The 24,465-nt window shown below is 30.9% G+C and overlaps 3 protein-coding genes across 3 annotated transcripts; 2 read left to right on the forward strand and 1 right to left on the reverse strand.

Annotated features, from left to right (window-relative positions):
• Positions 1 to 1,063: 1,063 nt before the first annotated feature.
• Positions 1,064 to 9,255, reverse strand: HELRODRAFT_158443 (hypothetical protein; the record flags this gene model as incomplete). The annotated part of the gene is made up of 6 exons (XM_009010507.1): positions 1,064 to 1,599; positions 2,260 to 2,341; positions 3,802 to 4,143; positions 4,359 to 4,541; positions 4,843 to 5,028; positions 9,064 to 9,255. The coding sequence occupies 6 exons, from the start codon at positions 9,253 to 9,255 to the stop codon at positions 1,064 to 1,066; spliced, it is 1,521 nt and encodes a 506-aa protein (XP_009008755.1).
• Positions 9,256 to 10,764: 1,509 nt separating this feature from the next.
• Positions 10,765 to 12,224, forward strand: HELRODRAFT_62928 (hypothetical protein; the record flags this gene model as incomplete). Its single annotated transcript, XM_009010508.1, has 2 exons — positions 10,765 to 10,853; positions 12,137 to 12,224. 2 exons carry the CDS (start codon positions 10,765 to 10,767, stop codon positions 12,222 to 12,224), a joined length of 177 nt encoding a protein of 58 aa, XP_009008756.1.
• A 4,421-nt stretch (positions 12,225 to 16,645) lies between these two features.
• Positions 16,646 to 23,831, forward strand: HELRODRAFT_158445 (hypothetical protein; the record flags this gene model as incomplete). The annotated part of the gene is made up of 11 exons (XM_009010509.1): positions 16,646 to 16,765; positions 17,440 to 17,570; positions 18,697 to 18,806; positions 18,976 to 19,136; positions 19,963 to 20,064; positions 20,243 to 20,309; positions 20,415 to 20,545; positions 20,842 to 20,927; positions 22,291 to 22,377; positions 22,939 to 23,016; positions 23,540 to 23,831. 11 exons carry the CDS (start codon positions 16,646 to 16,648, stop codon positions 23,829 to 23,831), a joined length of 1,365 nt encoding a protein of 454 aa, XP_009008757.1.
• Between the last annotated feature and the right edge of the window lie 634 nt (positions 23,832 to 24,465).

A 24,465-nucleotide genomic window follows, 5' to 3' on the forward strand; every position in this document is an offset into this window, starting at 1 on the left:
GTTGATTTCTTAACTACCATTATAACATCATCATTAAAAACCTCTGAAATGAAGTATAAGTATCTCTGATTACAAACTCTGAACAGATGGGGCCCAGACATTCCAAAATTGTATCCTGCTTCACCCTCAATAAATTCTCCGCAAAAAAATCCATAAACTGATTAGCAGACAACACATTAGTATCAGCACCAACATCTTCATTTCTACTCCTGCAAAGAATTCTATCAATCACCCTCCATAGATTTTTTAGATTACTCTTGTTTTCATCAACAATTCCGATCCAGTACAATTGGCGTTTACTAGCAAAAAGATAATATTAATATTGCTCTTTTAGGTCAGATTTTCATTCCTCACGAGGAGTGGTTTTCAAACTTTTCCTAAACACTCTGTCTTTTCTTCTACAAACATGCTTCATTCGAATATATTCATCATCAAACCATGGTGCTACCCAATCCCGTCTAGCCAAAACAGTGCAGAATGGAGCAATTAAATCAGCAATTTTTATTGACTCATCAACGAAAAGTTGGAATTCTGTATCAACATTGTCGCTCGTACACGGCCTTGAAATTGGAGATTTAAGAAACACATCAATGAACTCATCATCTTTCATTCGACTCCATGATCTAAACGTCTATCGTCACCTAATTTAACACCACTATAATCATCAAAATCACCAAAACCTGTTTTACTTCCACCAACCGCACCACCAATAGCACCAACAGACTCATTATCAGCTATCTTCCACCTACCTCGAACTTCATAATCTTCCAACGTCCTGGGTCGCCTCTCACCCTGAATAAAAAATCATCGTTACTGCCTGAAGTGATTTGGCCTTTGCAATAAGCTTTTTTAATTCATCTTTTTGATCTCTGGTCAAATCATGGCCAATACTAATATGACCAAACTCATCATTTAACAATTTTAACCTAAAAAAGGTTTTTCATTACAAAATTTTTAACTCCAACATTTATCATCCTGATTAAAATTGATCTTATTGATCCCTCAGTCTTTTACCCCAATCTAATTATTTTAACAACATCATTATCACCAATGGTATTCTCTGTCAACTGGCGCAACATCTGTAGAACTTGATTTTTATAATTATCCTTTTCAGGCAGTCTAAAAACATGAGGTTGGGTTCTTTTTCCCTGACATCGTTGACCTGAACCAGCGTTTTTTTCACTTCTGTACTAACATCATTGACCTGAACCAACGTTTTCTTCATTTCAATGCCAACATCATCAATGCCCCTCTTAACAACTCCAGCAAAATTCGATTTCATATCCTTTTTAAGCATTTGCATCTTCTCTTCAAAAACCGTGTTTGTACAATCGAAATTGTTCAGCTTCGATTCATTTGAATCCATCACAGCTTTCATGGCCACCATTTCAGCTCTGATCGAATTATTCAAAACGCTCAAGTTATCAACTTTAGTTAACACCTCCTTTGTTACTGTGAGCAGTGATACGTTAATGTTGACTTTGAGACACGTATCACAAAACCATTTAAAATTTACATGATTTTGAAAGAACGTATAAACATCGTTAGGCAACTCGCAATTTGACGTACACTCGCATTGTAAACATTGCAATTTTCTTCCTATATATTATACGAAAATTTATACAGCGCTTTTTAAAACAAAAAGTTTTCAAAAGCACTTACTACAATTAGAACTACAAAATAAAAAAACCATATCGTAATAAGTTGACAAAGTAGACAAAGTCTAGGAGGCAGACTGTTCCAGACCATGGGTCCAGCCACTGCATAATTTTTTCCACCAGTCACTAACTGAGTTCGAGGTACATTCAGTGGATGCGTGCAGTCGGATCTCAACCGCAAACGTCCTAATTGCGGTACTTTAACAGACAATCTTTTAACTATTAATAGATATGTAGGTGCCACTCCGTTAACAATTTTAAACACCATCACAGCCAATTTATAAATTATTCTCTTATCTATTAAAAGCCAATAGAGCTCACGTAGTATTGGCGTAATATTTTCGAATTTTAAGTTTCCAACGATAAGCTTAGCAGTCCTGTTCTGGATTTACTGCAATTAAGAAATTAATTTTCTTGATACTTCATACAAAAGACTATTGCAATAGTCTAGTCTTGAATGTATGAATGCATGAGTTAGGCTTTTTAAAGTTGTTTCATTTAATGAACGTCCTATTGTTCTCAACATTCGAAGCTGATTGTGACAGTCACTCATCAGAATTTTAATATGATCATTCATTGACATGTTTTTATCAAAAATAACTCCTAATGCAGAATGAGATATCAGAGTTGTTGATTCTGACAGAGTCAATTTGCAATCTAGCAATTTGTTGCCACGTTCCTACCTGAGTTTTGACGTGATTCAATTTCAGTCGATGATCAATCATCTACGACTCCACGGCCAACAGACATCGAACAAGTTTGTTAACGGTTTCTTAAAACAAAGCAGCCGATCCACTTGCCACAATCTGAATGTCATCAGCAAATGCGTGATACTTTAAATTAAATGACTCTATCAAATCTAACCCATCTGAAGTGTACAGTAGAAGCAGAAGTGGTCTCAAAACAGAACCCTGAGGTACACCATGGTTGAGTTCATAGATATTTGATGTTTTATTGTTGAATAAAACTTGTTGTTTACGCCCTAAAAAATATGATTCTAACCATTTCATTGGAGGTCCTGAGACTCCAAAAGAATTTTCAAGTTTCTTTAGTAAAATCGCATGATTAACGCAATCAAATGCTGCAGTCACGTCGAGTAGAGCAAGAACTGAGATGTTTTGAACATCCATAGTTTCAAACAACTCTGATGCAACATCAATCAATGAAAACTCAGTTGAATGAAGTCTTTTGAAACCCGATCGATATTTTGGCAGAAAGTTTGTGTTGATTGAAATAATGCAGAAGCTGTTTTTGAACGATTCGCTTAATAACTTTTGATAAAAATGGCAGATTAGATACCGGTCTATAATCTGCTAATGTATTTTTGTCTAGAGTCTGTTTCATCAATAACGGAGTGACCATTGCAAATTTTAACGACCTCGGAAAATAACCAGATGCTAGATATAAGTTGATGAAAAATATCAGAAACGGAAGAAACAGATCGAAAGAAACAGAAACGTACTTTTGAAACAGTTTTGTTGGTAGACAGTCAAACAAACAAGACTTCATTAGTGAATCAAGAACAATTTTGCAAATCTCATCACAAGAACATTGTCGGAAAGATGAAAACATTTCATTATCGAGATGCGCCGGTTGAATTATTGATTCTTTGGAATGTTTCGTTGTTTCAAGAATTGTATCTACTTTATTTTTTAAAAACTGTGCAAAGTCATCTGGGTTTAAATCAACGACATAACAGGTGAATTTGATGAATTGGTTGTGCATAAAACTTTATTGATTGTCCTCCAAAGCATCCTGGGGCTAGATCGATTAGAATCGATCTACGGTAGTTTTTCTTTTTCGAGGAAAGCAAAACATTCTTTTTTCTGGCAGACTCAACAAACTTTTTTTGTTAATGGCGTTTGGATCACGACGGTACCTTTTTTCAGCTCTTTTGCATGATTTCTTAGAAAACCTACATTTATCATCAAACCACGGTGAAGCTGGCATATTTTGGGATGCTACCAAGTGCTGTGGAGCAGCAATGTCTATTATAGCTTTGATTTCTTTTTTGAACAACTTGATCAAAAACTCTGGATCAGACTAATCAAACGGTCCGCAGATTGGCGAGTTTTGTATCAAAGTGGCGAAGTGATTATCATCTACACGATTCCATGAACGAACCAGTTTTTTTTTTAATCACCGGCAACTTGAAAATAAAAGGAAATTTAACTTGAACCAAACCCTGATCAGAAAACAAACCACAAGGACCCACCGAACAAGCAAATGTCGGAAGTTCCATCGATGAAGCCACCAAATCCAAGGTACCACCATGAACATGAGTATGAGTATGAATATTAATTGAACCTAAACGCCCCGGTTTACGATCGTCTTCTTCTTCTCGCTTTTTTTTAACTCGTGTTAAACACTCTTTTGCCAAATCTGCTTTTGCTTTTTCTGGTCTTTTTCTCTGGAACCCTCTACCTACTTCTCTGACTACTTCTCCATCACTTGCGAAGACCTCGCAAGAAATCTCAAGACCCATCTGTTTTTAAAATTCATTGAGGAGCGCTGTTGAACATCGCGGAAAAAGCGCTTTATAAGCTGATTGATTGATTGATTGATTGATTGATTGATTGATTGATTGATTGATTGATTGATTGATTGATTGATTGACTTTGTTTTTGCATTTACACGACAAGAATTATTTATAAGCTTTATTGTTAGATAAAATTCTCATTTTACTATCCCTATGCCTACCTTTAGTTGTAAACATATCAAATTATGGTTCATTGTTAAACAATCTTTTCCTAAATCTGTATTCGCTTTTTCTGGTCCTTTTCTCTGAAACTCTCTACCTACTTCTCTGACTACTTTTCCATCACTTACGAAGTTCAGAGCGGATCTCAAGACCCATCTGTTTGCAAAATTCATTGAGGAGCCCTGTTGAACATCGAGGAAATAGCGCTTTATAATTGATTGAATGATTGATTGAATGATTGATTGGTTGATTGTTTGATTGATTGATTGATTGATTGATTGATTGATTGATTGATTGATTGATTGATTGATTGATTGATTGATTGATTGATTGATTGATTGATTGATTGATTGATTGATTGATTGATTGATTGATTGATTGATTGATTGATTGATTGATTGATTGATTGATTGATTGATTGATTGATTGATTGATTGATTGATTGATTGATTGATTGATTGATTGATTGATAGGTTTGTCAACTCTATTACGCATATTGAATAGTTCAGAGATTTCTCGAAAGTTGGCAGCATGATCATCATCCGTTCTTTCAACGTGTACGTTCAAATCTTCAGTCAGTGTCACAAAATCAGCACCCAACGATACCTGCTCCAACATGGTTTCGATTTCATTGAAAAAAGCAGGCGTGATTGAAGCTGAACCTAGTCTCTGAATACTTAATAAAATATTACGTTTTACCGCAGAATATTTTAAGAACAATTGCCTCAAAGGAATTGAAAACCGGCATTTCAATTTTTTAACTCTAAAACTTTTTCTGAAGTAAAAAAATTATTCCACCATGACCTTGGTCGCATGCAGTCAACATAATCAAATTCTTTGTTTGCATGTATTATTATTATTATTTATTATTATTATTGAAACATTTATGAAGCGCTAATTAAAAGAATCTCAAAAGCGCTATCTTACAAAAACTGAACTTAACATCGCACAGAAATAAGATTAAAATTTGGTCATAAACAGAAAAGTAATCGATTCAATATAACGAAAATACGAAATAATATTTAGAACATGTCGACTAAACAGAAAGAATTAATCAATAATGCATTACAATGAAAATAAATGAGCTTTCAGTTTCTTCTTGAAATCACGAAGGTTTAGGTCCGGATTTCTGAGAGCAGCAGGCAGGTTGTTCCAAACAGTTGGTCCAGAAACAGCGTTGTTACGAGAGCCCATACGAAGACTCGTTGTTGGGATTAACAGCAGGTTTGAAACATCGGATCTCAAGTGTGCTCCAGATGCTTTTGAAGATCTCTTTTTGAACCTGTCAGACAAAGAAAATGGAGCTAGACCGTTGATAGACTTGTAGACAAGTGTTGAAATTTTGAACAACACTCTTTTGTCGACGGTTAGCCAATGAAGTTCCTTCAATATTGAAGACACATGATCGTATTTTAGAGCTCCAACAACAACTTTTGCGGCTCGATTCTGTATTGATTGAAGTACAGTCATGGATCGATCAGGTAAGTCATAAAACAGACTGTTGCAATAGTCGACGCGTGAGTGCACAAATGCATGAACCAACGTCTGCAACGTGGATGAATCTAGGGATCGTCGAATTTGATTGATTTTCCTGATTTGAAACATGCATTCGACTGAGAGCTTCTTAATGTGTTGTTTCATTGACAAACTTGAATCAATCATGAAGCCCAGATTAGCTGCTGTCTGACAAAATGGGATGACCTCATCATTAACAGTTATTGAATTTATATCTATTCTTGAAAGTTGCTGCCATTTTCCAATTGGTAAAAAAACAGTCTTGTTTTGGTTTAGTTTCAGACCATTGTTTTGCATCCACTTATTGACCCCATTGACAAACATTTAACTAATTTGTCCAATTCTGATTTAAAAGAATCTGGCCTGCTCATAAAAATAATTTGCAAGTCGTCCGCAAAAGCATGACCTGAAAAACCAAATGATTCTATTATCTTTAGTACTTCAAATGTATAGATCAGGAATAGAATAGGACCTAGAACCGAACCTTGTGGCACACAAGACAGCATAACATTAACCTCAGACAATTTACCACCGAATGATACCTGTTGTGATCTACCTTTCCAGATACGACTCAAACCACCTCAGAACAGCACCAGAGATTCCAAAACTGCAACGTAGTCTTGTCAAAAGTACTTTGTGATCTACGCAATCAAATGCGGATGACATATCAAGAAAGACTAGCATTGCCACATTTTGTTCAATTGCCCCGTACATTTCTGAGAAAACTTGCAAAAAAGCAGTTTCAGTCGAATGGTACTATATATATAACAATTATTTATAAAGATCACTGCATTTTCGGCATTATTCAACTTTCGGCATCAACTGAGCTTTTCTGTAGTAATAACTTTATTAATAATGTTTTGTCAAAAATGTCAAATATTAAAAGTTTTTTATTTAATTTTAATAAACTTCATCAAGATGATAAAAGTTTCGTTAGAAAAATTGAGAAACTCAACTACAAATTGAATAATGGCCGAAAACGCAGTGATCTTTATAAATAATTGTATTTATGATAGTCTAAGCACTCTAAGCCCTATATATATATATATATATATATATATATATATATATATATATATATATATATATATATATATATATATAGTGCAAACGACCCAGTGAATAATTTCTTAACAACCGTCAAAGATATTTAAAATGCAAATATATTAATTGTGACCTATATTCTATATAAATCGCAAGTATAATATTAAGTGTAAGCTAAGATGTTAATTATGGCATATATCCTATATTTTTATTTTATCGTTTATATATATGCCTACAAATGTATTTTAAATTAATATATTCATAGAATGTATTGTTTTTGTTTACAATTCAAACCGTTCTTTAGTAACTTTGACGTAATTACCTGAAATAGAAATCGGACTTTTATATTGTATGTATTATATATTATCATATATTATATACTCAACATCCAAAAAATAGAATCAATAACTGACATAGCAATTTCATCTCCATCGTTACATGATATCATCATTATGATATGTTGAAGGAGATCTTTATGGTAGTGATCGTCACTACCCAATTGTATTAACAATAAAATGCCATATGTGAATTTGTAGTAGCTACAGAAACCACATCAACTGTTGTAGTAGTAATAGTAGTAGTTGCCAGTGGCAGATTTAGAGGGAAGCTGAGGCAGTTATGAAAAGTAACTATTTTGTTGCAACTGTTTGAGAATGTAGCTAACATATATGGTTTAATTACTATGGTTACATAAGTCACAAAAACATCGTTTCAAATGGGAAATGAGCAAAAAAGGTTCCCAGCTAGTTTAGGCCACATTACAAAATATTTCGTCGTAGTATTAGTAGTAGTGGGATAATAGTAGTAGTAGTTGTTGTTGTTGTTGTAGTAGTTGTAGTAGTAGTAGTACAAAATAATAGTTTTCAGTTGAAGCATAGACTCCTAAATAATAGATACTAGACGAGAAACTGAAATTTACACATGCCCAAACTAAGGCCATGCATTCTATACTACACACATAAAGTAAACGACGAAACGTCTTTAATTCTGCAACACTTAAACATTTTAATACTTTGAACAAACGATTAAAGATTAAAATGTTAAAACGATAAATATTTTAAACATTTATTAAAAAAATAAAAATATTATTTATTGCAAAAAAATATAATTATGAAAATAATTCAAATGTTCTGTAATTTACAAAGTTTTTTTTATAATTAATAGTCTTTTTTTCATTTGCATTTTCTGTAATTGATTTAATTAAATTATTTGCAACAATGTTAAAAAATACATTTGAAATTAATTGTTTGAGATCATGCCCTGTGGTGCAAAATTCTGGAAATCTATTTACAATATCACTAAAATAATTGTTGCTGGTTTGAAACAGAGAGAAATTTGGGTAGTAAAATATAATTGTTTTTTAATTCTTCAAATGCTTTCCAACATATCAAAGAAAAATAGAAATTAAATGATGATGGTCTTTTTAGTCCCCCACGATTTATTAGATCGAAATATGTTGTTCTGGAATCATCATCCAATTCGATTTCAAAATATGAATTTATTGCCAAATTTTCCAGACATTGTGCACATTTATTTTTATGAAAAATAGATCTAGCAATATATCCAGCAAAGATATTTGAATTGGTTAACAATATCATCTGCCATTTTTGAATAGTCTGAATTTTTTGATGAAGAAAAAGCCAGTTTGATATCATTAAAATCAAAATCACTATTTTTAAATAATAAAATTCCACACTACTACAAACAAATACAACTCAAGTGTCACTAATATTGAACACCTAATAGATAAATGATGATCTTCATCAACCTTTACTATTAGTAATACCATGTTGTTGTCTATGAATTTAATTATAAATTCAGTAGAAAAAGTTATTTCTTTCTCTAATTTCATTTTAATATCTTCAAGATTCAGACCTACGATTGAATCTTTTTCCATAAAATTTTTTTCCAGCTCTCCGAGTCTATCCATTTCTTTATTATTCCTACTGCTTCAAAGCACATTATTTGATCTTGATGTAATTTTTTCACACAACATATGTTTTGAATGATTAGAAAAAATAGTTGGAACCGAATCGGGTTTAAGTCTTATCAAAAACGTATCCTTGTTGTTTCGGCGTTGGCGAGCGATTATGCTGTCCTGGATGATGTGATGAAATCATCTGGAGTAAAATGCTTCGAACAAACCCTGGCACGTTGCGAAAGATGAAAATCTTTTCTCGCGATATTTTTCAACCACTTTCTTGCTAATTCTTCGTTATCAATTGGAAATTTATGAAACGTGATTTTCTGTTTTACCGTAATGGTAATCTCAGACTCCAAACGATTTTCTGACGTATACCTAGATTTACAGCCACAAACACAACATTTATTAACCATTTTGAATTTAATTATTTAAAATAAAATAATTTTAATATTTTTAAATAAATCAGCGAAATAAAAAGCAAAATCAACACAACCCAAGCGATGATAAACAAAATCAAAACGTTTAAAAGTAAACAACAGCAACTTATATAGCGAGTAGCATTTATTTATCAAACAAGCATGGCCTCAGTTTGGGTCGAGCACACACAAAATCACATTTGGTTTCTCGACCAATATGATATTATTTAGGAGACCATGATTGGGCCGATGTAGATGCTCTGTCAGCCTGCACACTTCCTTCAATGCCTGTATGACTTGGTATCATCCATGCTATTATTAAACTTTTACTTTCTATTAGGATTTTGCGTATTTTTGTTTAAATTTGGTTTATCATTTGTAGTTCTTGTTTATATTGTTGTATCGCTTCTAGACTTGAAAATGAATCAAAACATATTAAGTGATTGATTGATCTGATTGAAAGCATTAAAATAATTTTTTTAATTCATGCAAAGAATTATGCTTATAATTTTGTTCATCGTTCATTGTTGTTTTTACACTGTGCTCAACATATTATCGGCGTAGGCGAATAAATATTTCGTTAAAGTCGTTATATTTGGTTTCATTTAAATTTAAGTTTTATTCTCATAAAACAAAATCACAATCAACTTTAAATTATTTTATAAAACGGTTGCTGAAAGTTGAAAGTTAAAACGCGTTCTTGCATTTGTCATCAAAATTAATTTTAAAGTTTTAAAATTAATATTAAATTAAATTAATTTTTTGAAATATACAATTCGACATAAATACAACACAATAATATAAATAATTAAAATAACTTATTTGTTTCCGTCATGCTTTATCCCTGTCTTTGATTGCAAAGTCTGTAACACTGAACTTTCTCACTCCTAGGACCTAAACTACTTTCCTCCTATTCATTTCTAGAGTTAGACCACTATAATTATTTTTTCCAGTATTTATTTGGCAAAAGCACAGGAGATCAAGATACTAATGTATGTGCAGACCACCTTAACTAAAACTCTGCAACATATAACATTAATGAGCTAATCAAGTTTGGAACAGAATTAGAATTTTGACCAAACAAACAGTTTATGATAACAAAATCAGCGACAAATAATGATGATAACAAAAATTATAATTTTATAGACCTCTTTATTCAACATTACATCGTGTAAAACCTAAATGATCGTATATTAATAGTTACTCAAACAGACAGTAATATAATATTAAACTATTGAAATAAAGTTTTTCAAAATATTGACAAATAAAATGAAAATTAAAATGATATTTTGTAAAGAAAAATTTGTCTTTCAAAAATATTTTAAAATTTTTATAGTTAACCAAACATCTTTTATAGAAACCCATAGAATTCCATAACTTACCTCCTCTCAGCCCAATTTCTGTAACCTGAAATTATATATAACTATAAATAACTGAATATAAATAAGGGAGAAGCTTCCTAGTTTGTTTATTTTATAATTTAAATTATTTTTATTTAATTTAAAGATGTCGAGGGCAGTTCGTGCAGAGACCCGCAGTCGGGCCAAGGAAGACATCAAACGGGTTATCAGTGCTATTGACAAAGTCAGGAAGTGGTAAGTAAAAGGTTTATATTAAAAAATAAAATAATAAAATTACTGAGTAGTAGATGGAATAATATTATAATATAACAATAATATTATATATTTATATATTATGATATATTATTAATATTATATAAATGTCAATATCAATTTGGTAATAATTTGGTAATATAACAATAATATTATAATATTGTATATTTATATATTATGATATGTTATTAATATTATATAAATGTCAATATCAATTTGGTAATACTTGTCTTAACTTTAATTAATTTATTATTACTATTTTAAAATTATTCAATATTCATTTAAAATTACATAATATTCATTCTCATAATTTATACTACTGGCCTAGTCAGAAATTCATGATTGAATTTATAATGTAATACATATATACTATATATACCAATAACAAGCGAATGAATGATGAATTAAGGAATTAAATTTGAGATCCTCAGTTAGTTTAATCAGTCTGAATCCAGATACAGATGCTGCTGCATTCATAAGAGTCTGCTAAATCTAAGTTGCATATGTTACCCACTAATTAGCATTAGTTATTTATTTAGTTCAAAATAATAAACTGCTACTAGCCAAAAGTCTATCCAGTTGAGACATTCTTTATTATATAAAATAAATAATACTAATGTGGTAATAATGTATTAGCAGTGTTGTATTAATATTACTAAAACTAAATGTAGCTAAATATGACAATAGCTATTCACCTATCTTCAATTCAAATTTAATTTTCTTTTATGCATTAGAAATAACTGTAGGTTATATAAAATGGGATTTTCTGAGTTGGATTTGGTGAATCCCAATGTTACCAATATTTTTGAATTTGTGTCTGGATTGGGTTTTGTAGCCACTGTTCTCCTCAAATTAATTAATTTTATGGATGGCATCATCAATTGAAATTTTAATTTTTATAATAATAATTTTAATAAGAAATTAAATATGACAAACAAGCAAATTGCCATCAATTGCAGAAACATTTCAGTATTTTTTAATTAATTATTGGTGCAGTGATTAAATTACAAAGCCATTTCATTTTAGAGCCTTTGAACTCATCATTCTCCCTTGAATAAATAAATAAACAATTATTTCTACTATTAATCATCGGAAAAGAATTTTATATTTGGTTATGAAGAATAATGATAATAATATTATTAAATAATGATTTAGTATGGAGTTGAAATAATGATAGTAATAATATTGATGAGAAAAATGACTTATAATAATAATTTTAATATTAATTTGAATAATAAATCATAATAATAATGAAAATTATAAAGGGAGAAACGATGGGTTGCCATTGAAGACACCACGATGAAAATATTCAAATGGGTCCCTGGTCTGTATGAATATTATTTAACCATATAGGATTTTTTTTTAATTAATTTTGTGGAAAACATTCTGGTTTTAATTTAATTAATTGTTATATTTTTGTTTTATTTTTCAAATCTTTTAATTTGTTTTTTAGTGAGCTGTTTGGTTGATGAGACTCTTGCCTTATTCAAATTTATTTATGTTGAATTTGATTTGAATGCATTTATCCAATGGTCGATATTTTAATTATTACATTCACAGTTTCCAATCAAGATTCTCGCCAGGTATCAAATTATATTTTTCTAAATATTTCTTGCAGTTAATTATTTTTGTTGTAAATTTGATATCATTGATATTCTCTGTGAATTTATTTTTATAATTTGTTAGCTAATCCTCAGTTTGGGCATCATGCATGCTCTCACAGATGACTATCATAGAGTTGACTGACACATTGTAGTGAACATTCGATATTTGGATTTATCGTGGATTATTATTCTTTAATTGACAGAGTTTGGTTCGAAAAAAATTTTTCCTTGAGAAGAGCAACAAGAGTGCGGGCAACGAAACAGCAGCAGCAGTGGCGGCTGCAGCAGCTGCTCAGAAGGAGAACATTCCGGAGAGTGGCAGTCAGATGCAACTGAATGAGGACAGCAACATGTCCCAGGGAAGTAGTATTCCAGGTTGGCCTGTTAACATTTCAATTTCAGTTATTAATTGGTACTAATTCTTCATGTGTTCTTTGCTGTTAGGTCTCTATACATAATGATATCCATGTGTAAGATGTTTGTAGCAAGGTAATGTGTTTGCCCTTGAAGAGTGTTCATGTTATTATCACCTACACCTAAGAAGCCACACGTTATGATGGGCTTGTTGCAATGTTTTCACAAATAATGTGCTAAGATAATAAAGCTAAATGACATTATTTGTTACAGTATAATTGTGTTGAGTTTTGTTTATTAAATTTTGTGTCCTAAATAAAATTATATTAATTGAATCTAGTCTGAAACTGAAGTTTGTTTGTAACAGTACCATTGTTTAAATATTCGTGTGGAAGTAATTTTTGATGTTGCATGGTAGAATTTTTATAACAAAATCTAAAAAAATATTTATAACTAACTAATAGTAAACATATTTATAACTAACTAATAGTAAACATTTTTGCATTCAAAGCAATTATTTACCTGATAAGTTATTGAAATTCTGAGTGGCTAGTGAATGAATGATTAAAATACTAAAACGCCAATACCAATATGTTCAGAGGAAAGTTTCATCCAACAAGATGATGCTACCAGGCAGAGTCAGGATTCCAACTTCAGTGAAGATGGTCGCCTCAACGAGTCTTCACAGCTTGCAAGTTCAGTTGAGAATGCCAACATGTCATTCCCCATCATCCAGATGTCCAGTCAATCATCTGAGAGCAGTCTCATCAATGGAGCCATGTGTGATAAATCAGGTAGAATATCTGGTTGATTTGTTGGTCGGTTGTTTGGTCAGGTGAGTTGATTGATTGGCCAGTTAATTGATCGATCAACTGGTTGGTCGGCTGGTTGATTGGCCTGTTGCTTAATTAGTTGATAAGTTAGTCAGTTTCATTATTTTTATTATTTCATTATTATCAAGTGCTTTATTATTTCTTAGTTATATAAACTTCACTTTTTTATGTTTTTTGCTTGTGATTCACTTACATTAATGTTTCCTTTCAGAGTCCAATGATGAATTTAAAGAACTTAATAACATAGAGACTGTACAAGATCTTATGAATTAATAAACAAAGATACATGTTGAATGTTGAATGAATGAATTGTCATCTATTGTATTCTCTTTGGTCGGCTTGTTAATGAAGCGATGAGTCATCAGTTATTCAGACTGATTGTATTTGTGGCTATGATGATGATCAGAATTATTTTATTTAAATTAAAAAAAAATTTACATAAAAACTATTTTAACTATATTTAAATCTAAACTATATATAAAACATCTGTGTGATAATTATTAATGAAAAACAAGGATATGAAGGTAGACAAATTAACAATGAATTGAAAATGTTTAAAGCCGGCGGTATATAGAGTAATTTTTCATGATGGGTCGTGTTTGATGGTTAGGTTTTTACTACTTTGTTACTGTTTATCATTTTTTGTTACTGTTTATCATTTTAACCCTGTTAACCCGTTGAATTTTTGCCTTTGATCTACTTTTGCTGTCTTCTGTTCTTCAGCTAGTTGGTAATCCATTTAAGGAAACTCCCAGATATTCCACATGCATGTAGCTTCTTGGTAAGTCGTTTGTGTGGCGCTTTATCAAACGCAATCACAAAATCCGGATAGATTATATCTACGGAGTTTTCACCTTTTACGCTTGCATACACTTTCTCTAAAAATCTAAAAGATTTGACAGACAGGAACCATTTTGGCTGTTTTCGATTATTTTGTTCTTTATCTGATGTTCAACCATGTTCATTTTCATTATTTTTTAGAACATTGCATAGTATACATGTTAAACTGACTGGTCTATAGCTGCCGGTAACACTTGCATCCTTTTTTGAATAGTGGCGTGACAATGGTGTCTCTCCAGTCTCTTGGTACTTCACCCGTCTTAATGGATTTAGTAAATATTTCAGTTAAAGTAGCTTTTACTTCTTTTCCCACTTCCTATAAATATTTGGAAGGCAGTTTGTCTATTCCTGGAGTTTTATCTTCCCTAAAGAGTCTAACATCTTTACTACCGTTTCTTATTTAATATCTATGTTGTTGAATATCTGTTCTTGTTTTCCTTTAAATAGTAGTTAAGGCTCTGGGATGAACTTCAGATCTTTTTGCGTTAATACTGATATATATATATATATATATATTATATATATATATATTATATATATATATATATAATTCTATAAATTCTACCGAATGTTTGGCGTTAAGATGTTTGTAGTTCGACACATAATAACAACATCACTAATTGTGAGGTGTATGTTTACGTATCATTCTATAGAACTTCATTTTTACTATTCTTCTCTTCAAAATTATTACATACATTCACATGCACACATGCAGTTTGGTTTTCAACACAACAGCAAGACAAAAGGCCCTGTCTATTCCAGCTGTTTAGGCAAGCGAAGGAAAGAACGTAAAATTGATAAAAAATATTGAAAGTTTTGTTGCAAATACTGATTTGAAATGAAAGATTATAACGTAAAACTGAGAAAAAAGAGAGAAAGAAAAAAATGGGGAAAGAAATCAAACGTCAACTTTCATAAAATCCATAAAATGTCTAGCTATATATTTTTGCATCGAGGCACATCAGCTATAATTAGATATATTTTATAACTTAAATATAATAACTGAATTGAAATATCACGATAATAAAGAAAGGAATAGAGACTGGCAGATGAGTCCTTAACTCCAAGTCCGTGTAATGGCTAACTTTTTGGCAGTTATCTGGATTGGATGTTAACGAATATCACATAAGTTATTGTTTTTCATCGACATATATCTCAATGTTACTTTTCAGTTGTTTCATAAATTAATAACAAATTTGTTGGTTAAGTTTGCAAAAAAATTATAAAAAATTAATTATTTAATTATATAAATTTGGTATTTTGAAAGCAAAGTAACTAAAATCTGTAAGCAGCCTGTGAGTTTGAGGTGCCCACTGCCCACTAAGTCAAAACAATCTCAAATCAGCAACAACTCATCTGCAACAGAGTTTATACAAAGTTCTACAAATATTGGCTTCAGTAGATTTTTAGGGGCTTTGTTAAGAGCAGAAATGGTTAATACTTCTCTGAAGATGAAAAACAATGTTTGTCGCAGTGGGAAAAAGTCAATGTTATAAATGATGATGGTGTGGAAAGCAAGGATAGAAGTGTGGAAGATGGTTTTTCTCAGCTAGGAATAGAAAACAACATGATTTACTGCTTGATTCACAAAAAAATACTCAACTTTTATTAGTTGATTACATGCAGAAGCGTGCGATTGTGAGATAAATTGATGTATAAAGTAATAAAGAGAGAGAGAGAGAGGGGGGGGAGGGAAGAGAGATATAGAAAGAAATTGAATACACTCTGTTCTGTAAATAAACTTTGTTACTATTGTTACTAATAATTTCAGAGAGAGAATGAAAAAAAGAAAAAAGAGAGAAAGAGAAAAAAAGATAGAATCAACAAATTATATTGTTAGTCATAAATTTTTATTTAAATTCACTATTCATTTTATTTTTCACGACGATTTTAACTGGTTTTTTCTAGTGAGCTCTACATTTTTGTTTTAAGTATGGTCTAATATTTTATGAATCAAAGTTATTGAAATTTTATAACTGTTTATTTTAGTTTAAAAACATCTAAGAGCAACTAATTGTTTTAACAAATAGCTTTATGAAAGGTTTAAATACGAAACATTAAGCTTCTTCACTTATCTCACACAATAGATTTAAAGTTAGATATTTGAATAATTTGCTACTTAAAATTGAACTAAGGTTGAAGCATGAGTTTGTACGAGCTGGCTAACGACAGTGGAGTGGAATTCATTTTATTTTCGTACGGAAGCTTGGTAGGTGAATGTAAAACCTGTCTTGTGCCTACGCACAGCCTTCAAAATTACAAAGTGAGTGTCGACGATGAAAAATAAAATGAATGTAGACATTTTTTTAGACATTTTTCGAGGTTTTTTTTATACATGCGTACAAGTGTCAAAGTCGGAGATTTTTTGAGAAGTCAGAGTCGAATATCTTTTCTCCGACTTTGACTTCAGTGTTATAAATTTGATTTTATTTATATTTTTTATCTTGAAATTTTTTAAAGATCATGTTTATAAGATAAATATGTGAAGATCGATATGCAATCGTCTTTTGTACTCTGGAAATAAATGCTAATAATCAGATAAGGTGAATAAAATAACAATTTTTCTTCAGTATGTTTTAAAACATTATACTACGAAAAACTATAACTTTGACTGATTTTTGGATGTTTCTTTTATATAGGGGTGATATTTAATAAAATTATGTTGCAAAAGTTGAAAATTTTTCTGAGAGTAGGACACAGAATTGAATTCGAGAGACAGATATCGAGTCAAAAATTTTTACCCGTTGTCGAAATTTTTAGGAGAAATTTTTTTTATAACTGTTGACTTTATCAAAATGTTGGAAAAATTAAGATTTGACCCTACTTCAAATTATTAAGAAAACCAAAAGCGCCCCTCCTAATACGACGCTTATGATCGTGATCATTAATTTCATTATTTTCATCACCATCTTCTTTTTTTTATCAACATTATCACAGACCGATCAAGTTTGCTTCTCTTCAACTAATGATTACATGATCAACCCTCAACAATACAATTTCAATTTGGTTCCCGACGTCTCAACATTCATCATACTACCCTGGAAAAAAACGTTTGCCTGGATTCTCTGGTAGGAATGGTTTTAAAAACTCTGTTAAGCTACATTGTTAATGCATGTTTTAATTTGATGCAAGATTTGTCTTTTATGAATGCTTTACAGTGAAAATTGAATGTAAAAATTTATGATCTATCTCGCATTTCAATGATTTAGCTTAAATTAGATGCGCTAATTTTAAAACCTTTGAAAATTTTCATGTTGGGTTATTTTTTTGAAAATAAAGGTAAAAATTTATTGGCAGGGAAATTCAATAAAGACAATCTTTACTCTTGTTTTAGTTTATCTAGCATTTTATCATTATTTTTCATTTGCTAAATCAGTAGCCTGTGAAGCTGTTTAAAAATAATGTTGTATCATGGTTGTATCACTTGAACGCTTGCTACTACCAACGCCAATATTATAACTTCATTGATCTCTATTTCCATCAAAAGTGTTTTTTGTAGCCTCCAATAATCGTCAAGTTATCGTTATTCCGTAGGTTCAAAATTTTCGATAGATGAATGCTTCAAACGCAATTTTTGTTGAACGTTTATTTGAATGACAACAGTAATAGAAACACAAAACTAATCCAGGTAACTACATAAATAACATTTACGATTTCGCATCAAACCACTCTGTAGACTTCGCTACTTAACCTCCTTTTTTACAAGGAATTAAAATCTAAAGATTACAAATATAGCAAATATAACAAAGATAACGAATAATCAAGGTAACAAATAATATTACTCAGTTTGACCATTGCAGCGGTTATAACAATAGACATCTTAAATAAATTTAAGGTGTTTATGATATATGCATATAGTATATATGTTTGACTTTATACAGTATTGTATAAATTTTACCAAACCGCACTCTAAACCTCCCTCTCCGCAGGACCTTATATAACCTTTACGGTAGATTTGTAAAATCAAAAAATTAAAAATATAGCAAAGACAACAATAATAACGAATTATCAAAATAACAAATAATATAGCGCAATTTGGCCATTGCAGCGGTTATAACAATAACTTAAACATATCGATGAAACTTTTTTGTAGAAGGCTGAAGCTTCCAAGACTTGCCAGCCTTTTTGACGGTGTTTGAATGAATAAATATTTTACTGTTTGTAAGCATCTATTAAAAATATAATTTGAAACAGTAATATATCATACAATGGAAAACCGTTTGCTCAGTGTCCCAGGACCATATTGCAGAAATTAAGAACTGAAGCTTTGGATATGGGATATTTGATGAAGTGCGGATTTGAACGTTAGTTAAACTAATTGACTTTTTTTAATAAACTTTTTTAAAACAAAATATTAGATAAAAAGTAGTTTTCTCTAAAATAGTTAGTTTATTGTTTGGTTGTGGAAGCAGTTGGTTATTGATTGGGTCAGTAAATTGCAACTGGTTTCTCGAAACTTTAACTTCCAAATAGCGGAGTTTACCTTGTTAAATGAGGATGGCTCAGCATTAGCCGATCCTTTAGAATCGAGATTCGAATGTAACCATCACCAAACCAGAGCTATTATGAGTTTTGAACCGTTCCTCACTGAGGTTCATGACGCCATGCATACTCTCGGCTGGGCTCCTTACATGGTTTTTAAACTTTGTTTATACTTGAAACTTTGTTTATGCATTATTTTGAATTTAAAATATATATAGCCTGTTTTTATAATTGTATTATTTTATAATTTCATAAAAATCTGTTTTTGATAATTGATTAAACCAAAATGGTTGGTTTGATCTTTCGATAAATTAGCTGATTTGCAATCCTGCAATTTTTTATTTTAAAATAAGTATAGAAGACTTCCTGTTATATTTTTTGAATTTTTGTTTTTTTCAAGCAAATAATTTTTTATAAATTTTTGCGTTTTCAAACAGATCTTTCATAAAAATGTAACAAAAGTTCAAATTTTGGTCATTCATAACTTAACTTTAAATCTATGTATTGGCCTTTTTGTACCTACATACTATGCGAACCAATTTTGGCACGTTTTTTCTAGTCATGAAAATGATCGAATGTTTAATTTTTCAAAAAGTACAACTTTATACATTGAATGCTAAACTTTTTATTTTTTTAAGTAATAAACTTCAAACAGAAAATATTATAATTATAAATAAATGAACGATTTTTACAGATTATTCAACCCGATTGTCTTGCATACAAAACCTCTAGCTAACAAAATTTCAATACAAACATTACATCAACGGTATATACTGATATGTATTTATGCCTTCTCCATATTTAAGAAAATTTACAACCTGTAGAGGTAGACTCTTTAATAAGATGGTTGGAGCTAGAATTGTGAATAAATTGAAGAAAGTCTATCTGTTAACATCACCAATATTTCAAATAAAAAATATTAATGAACAAAGCCTCCATTTAAACAAAAATTTTACAAGTTATTGGTTGTACCAACAGATAATAAGTGAGGCATCTCCTTGTCAATACGAAATCAACTTCAACTTTTTTGATGTTCTTTTGATGGCTGACAGAATGTGCTTCTTAAAGTTCATGATTAAGGTTAGTTTTTGAAAATTGTTCATCTAAAACGAATCTAAACTGTAAGGCGGAACTTAATTAAAACTTTCTTTATGCTGTTTTTTATTTTGTTTCAGTGAATAGCCGTTTTTTGTTTGACACAAATATTAATTTTTTCAGTTCGTCAAAATAAATAATTTTTTGGTTAACTGTATTTTAGGAAGTTGCACGAAAGCATGGATTTCTAGCTACCTTCATGCCGATGCCGTTTCAAAATTACCCTTGTGGTAAAAATTATATCCGACTTTTAATTTTAATAAAAAATTCCTAAATTTAATGGTCAGCAATAAAGAAATTGAAATTATTTAGTTAATGTTTTCCATCATAATCAGCAAATGGTTTACACACGAACATGTCAATATGGAAAGCTAGTGGTGAGGAAATTAATTTGCTTCCCGGACTTCAGAGTTCAGATGATGACGATGATGGTGGTAGGACTGAGCGTTTGTTTGGACTTTCAAAGGTTTTGATCTCTGTTGTTGGCTCAACTCTGTTTAGTGCTGCGTCATCACTGACCCTCTCATTTAACTTTGCCTGTTTTTGTTTTTCACATCACCATGTTATCATCATCATTCCAATCATTATTCCAACCATCATTCCAATCATCATTCCAATCATCATTCCAATCATCATTCCTATCAGCATTCCAATCATCATTCTTATTATCCTCCTCCACATTTTTAATATCATCATAGTAAGTTTGCATTCCAAAATGTCATAACAAGTTGGCATATAATCCAAATATTATATTATAATAAGTTAGCATACAATTTCATCGCTGGTTTGCTTTCCCATGTTGAAGAATCCTGCGCCATAGTATGCCCAACAGTTAACAGCTACAAGAGGTTCGTACTTGTGCCCGTGTATGTATTATTTTTTGTGTTGTCGATTGTATGCATGCGTGTTTGAATAAGTGCGTGTTTTTTTTTACATTTGTGAGCCTGTGTGTTTGTATGTGCGTATATGTGCAGCGTTGTTCGGCTCGGCTCAGAATAGTTCAGTTTGGAACAAACTTCAAGTTAATTTTGCAGGGAGTTTTAGCTGCTTGGCTTTGGCTTCAATCTTGCCAAGTCGCGTCGTTTTTAACCAGAGTGTCGAAGTTGGATGAAAAATCCCCGACACTCTGTTAATAACACTACTTTAAGGCATAAATATTTATTTCAACATAGTAAAATGAAAAACAAAAAACATCTGAATCTGAAAGCTACTTGCTTAAGATTGTTTTGAACGGTATTAATCTTCTTTGAGTTTGAGAATTAAATGTAAACAAAATAAGTTCGATTTTTTAAAAACTAGCTGACACAATATTGATATAGCAATGTGCTGAAATAAAAATTTGAAGCATATTATTGCTGAAATAAATTTAAAAGCATAATATTAAATTAAATTCATAACTCTTGCCTTTTTGATTAAGACAAAAATTTAGAGAAATTTTGTTTAACAATGTTTGGTGTATTTTCAGATATTACATTTAATGGTTTTATGTAAACGCTTAGGGTGTTGCATGAAGAAATTAATGACAAAAAAAAGTCAGAACTGAGTTTAAGTTGGCAGTTTTTGACTAGAAGGCTTCATTTTTTGAAGAAAAATAATAATTGAGCATCTTGTGGCTTCTCTAATAATAACGAAATAAATTTTTAATTTCTAATATCAAATCAGCTACATTGTGATAAATTTGTTGATACAATAATGGGTAATGTTTAAAACTAAAAATATTGTCCACTTAAAAAATAAATGAAACAAGCAAGTGAAAGAATTCTAGATTTTCCACTGTCAATTTTAAATGCTTATGTTTTTTTTCAGAAACAGGTTTATGTCTTCTCTGTTTGTTGGTGAATGTTTATGTGTTTGAACATAACTGGGCTTGCTTCCATGTATGTTTTATATTTTATTTTATATCATTATATGCAGTGCTTTTTTCTGTGCCGGTACGCACCGGTACGGAGTGCCGGTACCTTTTAAAAAGTGGGGAAAATTTGATTCTTTTAATTAATAATTGTGCCGTTTTTGGCGTGATAAGCAAAAAGAAGGTCATCATAGCTCCCCCGGCTAAAGTTTTTAGATCAATCAACAATGAGCACCGGCACCTATTTTTTTTTACAAAAAAGCACTGATTTTAAGTACCTACATGCGATGAACATTTTGGTTGTATGTTTACCTTTACGCACTACGATTAAAAATTAATGAGGCCTTTTAATTTCTTGCAAGGTTGAAGCTTGAAAAATTCTGTTCGAACATGATAACCTGGGGTGGCAATGACAAGACTGTCCTGTTGAGAGTGCCGAACAGTGAAAGGTGGTTGATTGAAATTTCGTTGTTCTATTGATTCTTCACTTGAAATGTTAATTAATAAGGTGAATACTTGTTTGTGTAGTTAAAAAATTGTTATTCAATGACCAATTAAACATTTTTTAAACCATACATATTAATTAATATATAATTTTTAAAATGTTTTAATTATTGAATCAACCGACTAATTACGCTCAATAACGAAACAAAATTCTTCACCCAGACACCACAAAGAAAATATTTATGTACAAATATCTGTGTGTGTATCGAGGTTTTTCGCTGTTCATGATGCGGTTCATTGCTGCGCAGTTTTTAATACAAAAATCGCTGTTACCGCATATCAAAAAAAATTATAAAGTTATAAATTTGTCTTTAAAAAATTTATGTATCATAGTTCTTTTTCATCAAATTATATAGACGCTTTTGCAACAAATCTACTATTTCGAAATTTAAATCAGTCGTAGGCGTAAAAATTGTTGAAATTTCTTCTGAGAAGTTTGACCATTGCAGCGGTTTTAACAATAGATAAGATGATATTCATCAAAAGTCATTGTGCTGCGGTTGCAGTATCAGTCGCAGCGTCTGGAACGGTTGCCTCTTCCAAAAAGGTCAACCGCGCAGGGCTGTAGTGCGTGAGCCCATTTGGTGTGTTGAATACTTGCTGATTGATGGCGTAACAATGCAGAGTTGAGTACAGACTGACTGATGGAGCCACGAATCCTCACCTTATACTGGCTACCTTGCTAGCAGCTGGATTAGATGGTCTCAAAAATAATTTGAGTTAATAACATTTTTACTTATTTTATTTCAATTTATTAACTACTAATTTCAATTAATTAATTAATTTTTGATTTTTATAATGGTTTTTATATTTAAAAGTTTAATTAAATAAACTTGGTTGTGTTATTTTCATTTTATTTTTCTTGAGGTAATTTATTTAATCTTCATTCAAGGAAATTCATATTTTTAATAATTTTAATTTTCTAAACGAAAAAGAATTTTGAGAAATAACAGTCATTCATCACTAGTTCCCAAATGTACACTCTTTTTTAAAAATTAGGTTGCATATTGAAAAAAAAATAGTAAAAAATAATTTATTCTTTTCAGAACCACCACCGGCTTCTAACGTAGATAATTGTTTGTCACACACACAACACTTAACTTCCAGTTCGAGACTATCCTCCAGTATTCAAGCAGATTTGTGCAATACATCAACATCAGCAACCACCATTGCTGAATCCAGCTCTACTTCAAATCCCAACTTTAATCCTAAAACTAATCCCAAATCAGTTCCAGAAAGTCTATTAGAAGCTCTACAAAAGTTGGAATCTAGTGAATTTTTGAGAGAAAAATTAGGTACGCAACTGGTCGATGCATTCGTTGAGCTGAAAAAAAAGGAATGGAGGGATTATTCAGCGCACTTCACAAAGTGGGAGAAAGAGAAATATTGGAACTGTTAGGTCAGGTGAAGTTGGCGAGGAAGGAGGTGGTTTCGAGGAACAATATCGCTGTATGTTATTGTTAATTATCATAATCTGAAATACCATTACTTTTATGAAAGTTATTTTCTGGAAATGTAGTAATTAGTTATGGTAATTAACGAGCTTGTTTCAAATTTATATTCACTAATTTGTTATTACTCTTATTCATGAGACTAATTTGTGACCGACAGATTTCTTCATTAAGTTGTATTGGAAAAGCGCTAAAAAGTTGATATTGGTTGCGCTAATTTCACCCATTAGACTGGCCAGCAATCACATGCGAAAAAATTTGATTTCATTAAAATTATAAAACACTTCATTCGATGGGTTTTTTTACAACAGCATTTACATATGAATAAAAAAAATTGCGACATGAATATTAACACTACGACTACTGTAACTACTGTCATAGCTGCTGCCGCTACCACTACTACAACAACTACTACTATTACTACTACTACTACCACTACAACAACTATCACTGCTAAATACTACTACTATGAATAAAGAATAATAATGAATACACTGATGTGAACAATATGAATGAAAAAATAAAAATAGTAACGTAAGTAGTACTAAATTTCGTGATACAAATGTCAATAATAATAATAAT

The sequence above is a fragment of the Helobdella robusta genome (genome assembly GCF_000326865.2).
Source record: "Helobdella robusta unplaced genomic scaffold HELROscaffold_1, whole genome shotgun sequence".
NCBI lineage: Eukaryota > Metazoa > Annelida > Clitellata > Rhynchobdellida > Glossiphoniidae > Helobdella > Helobdella robusta.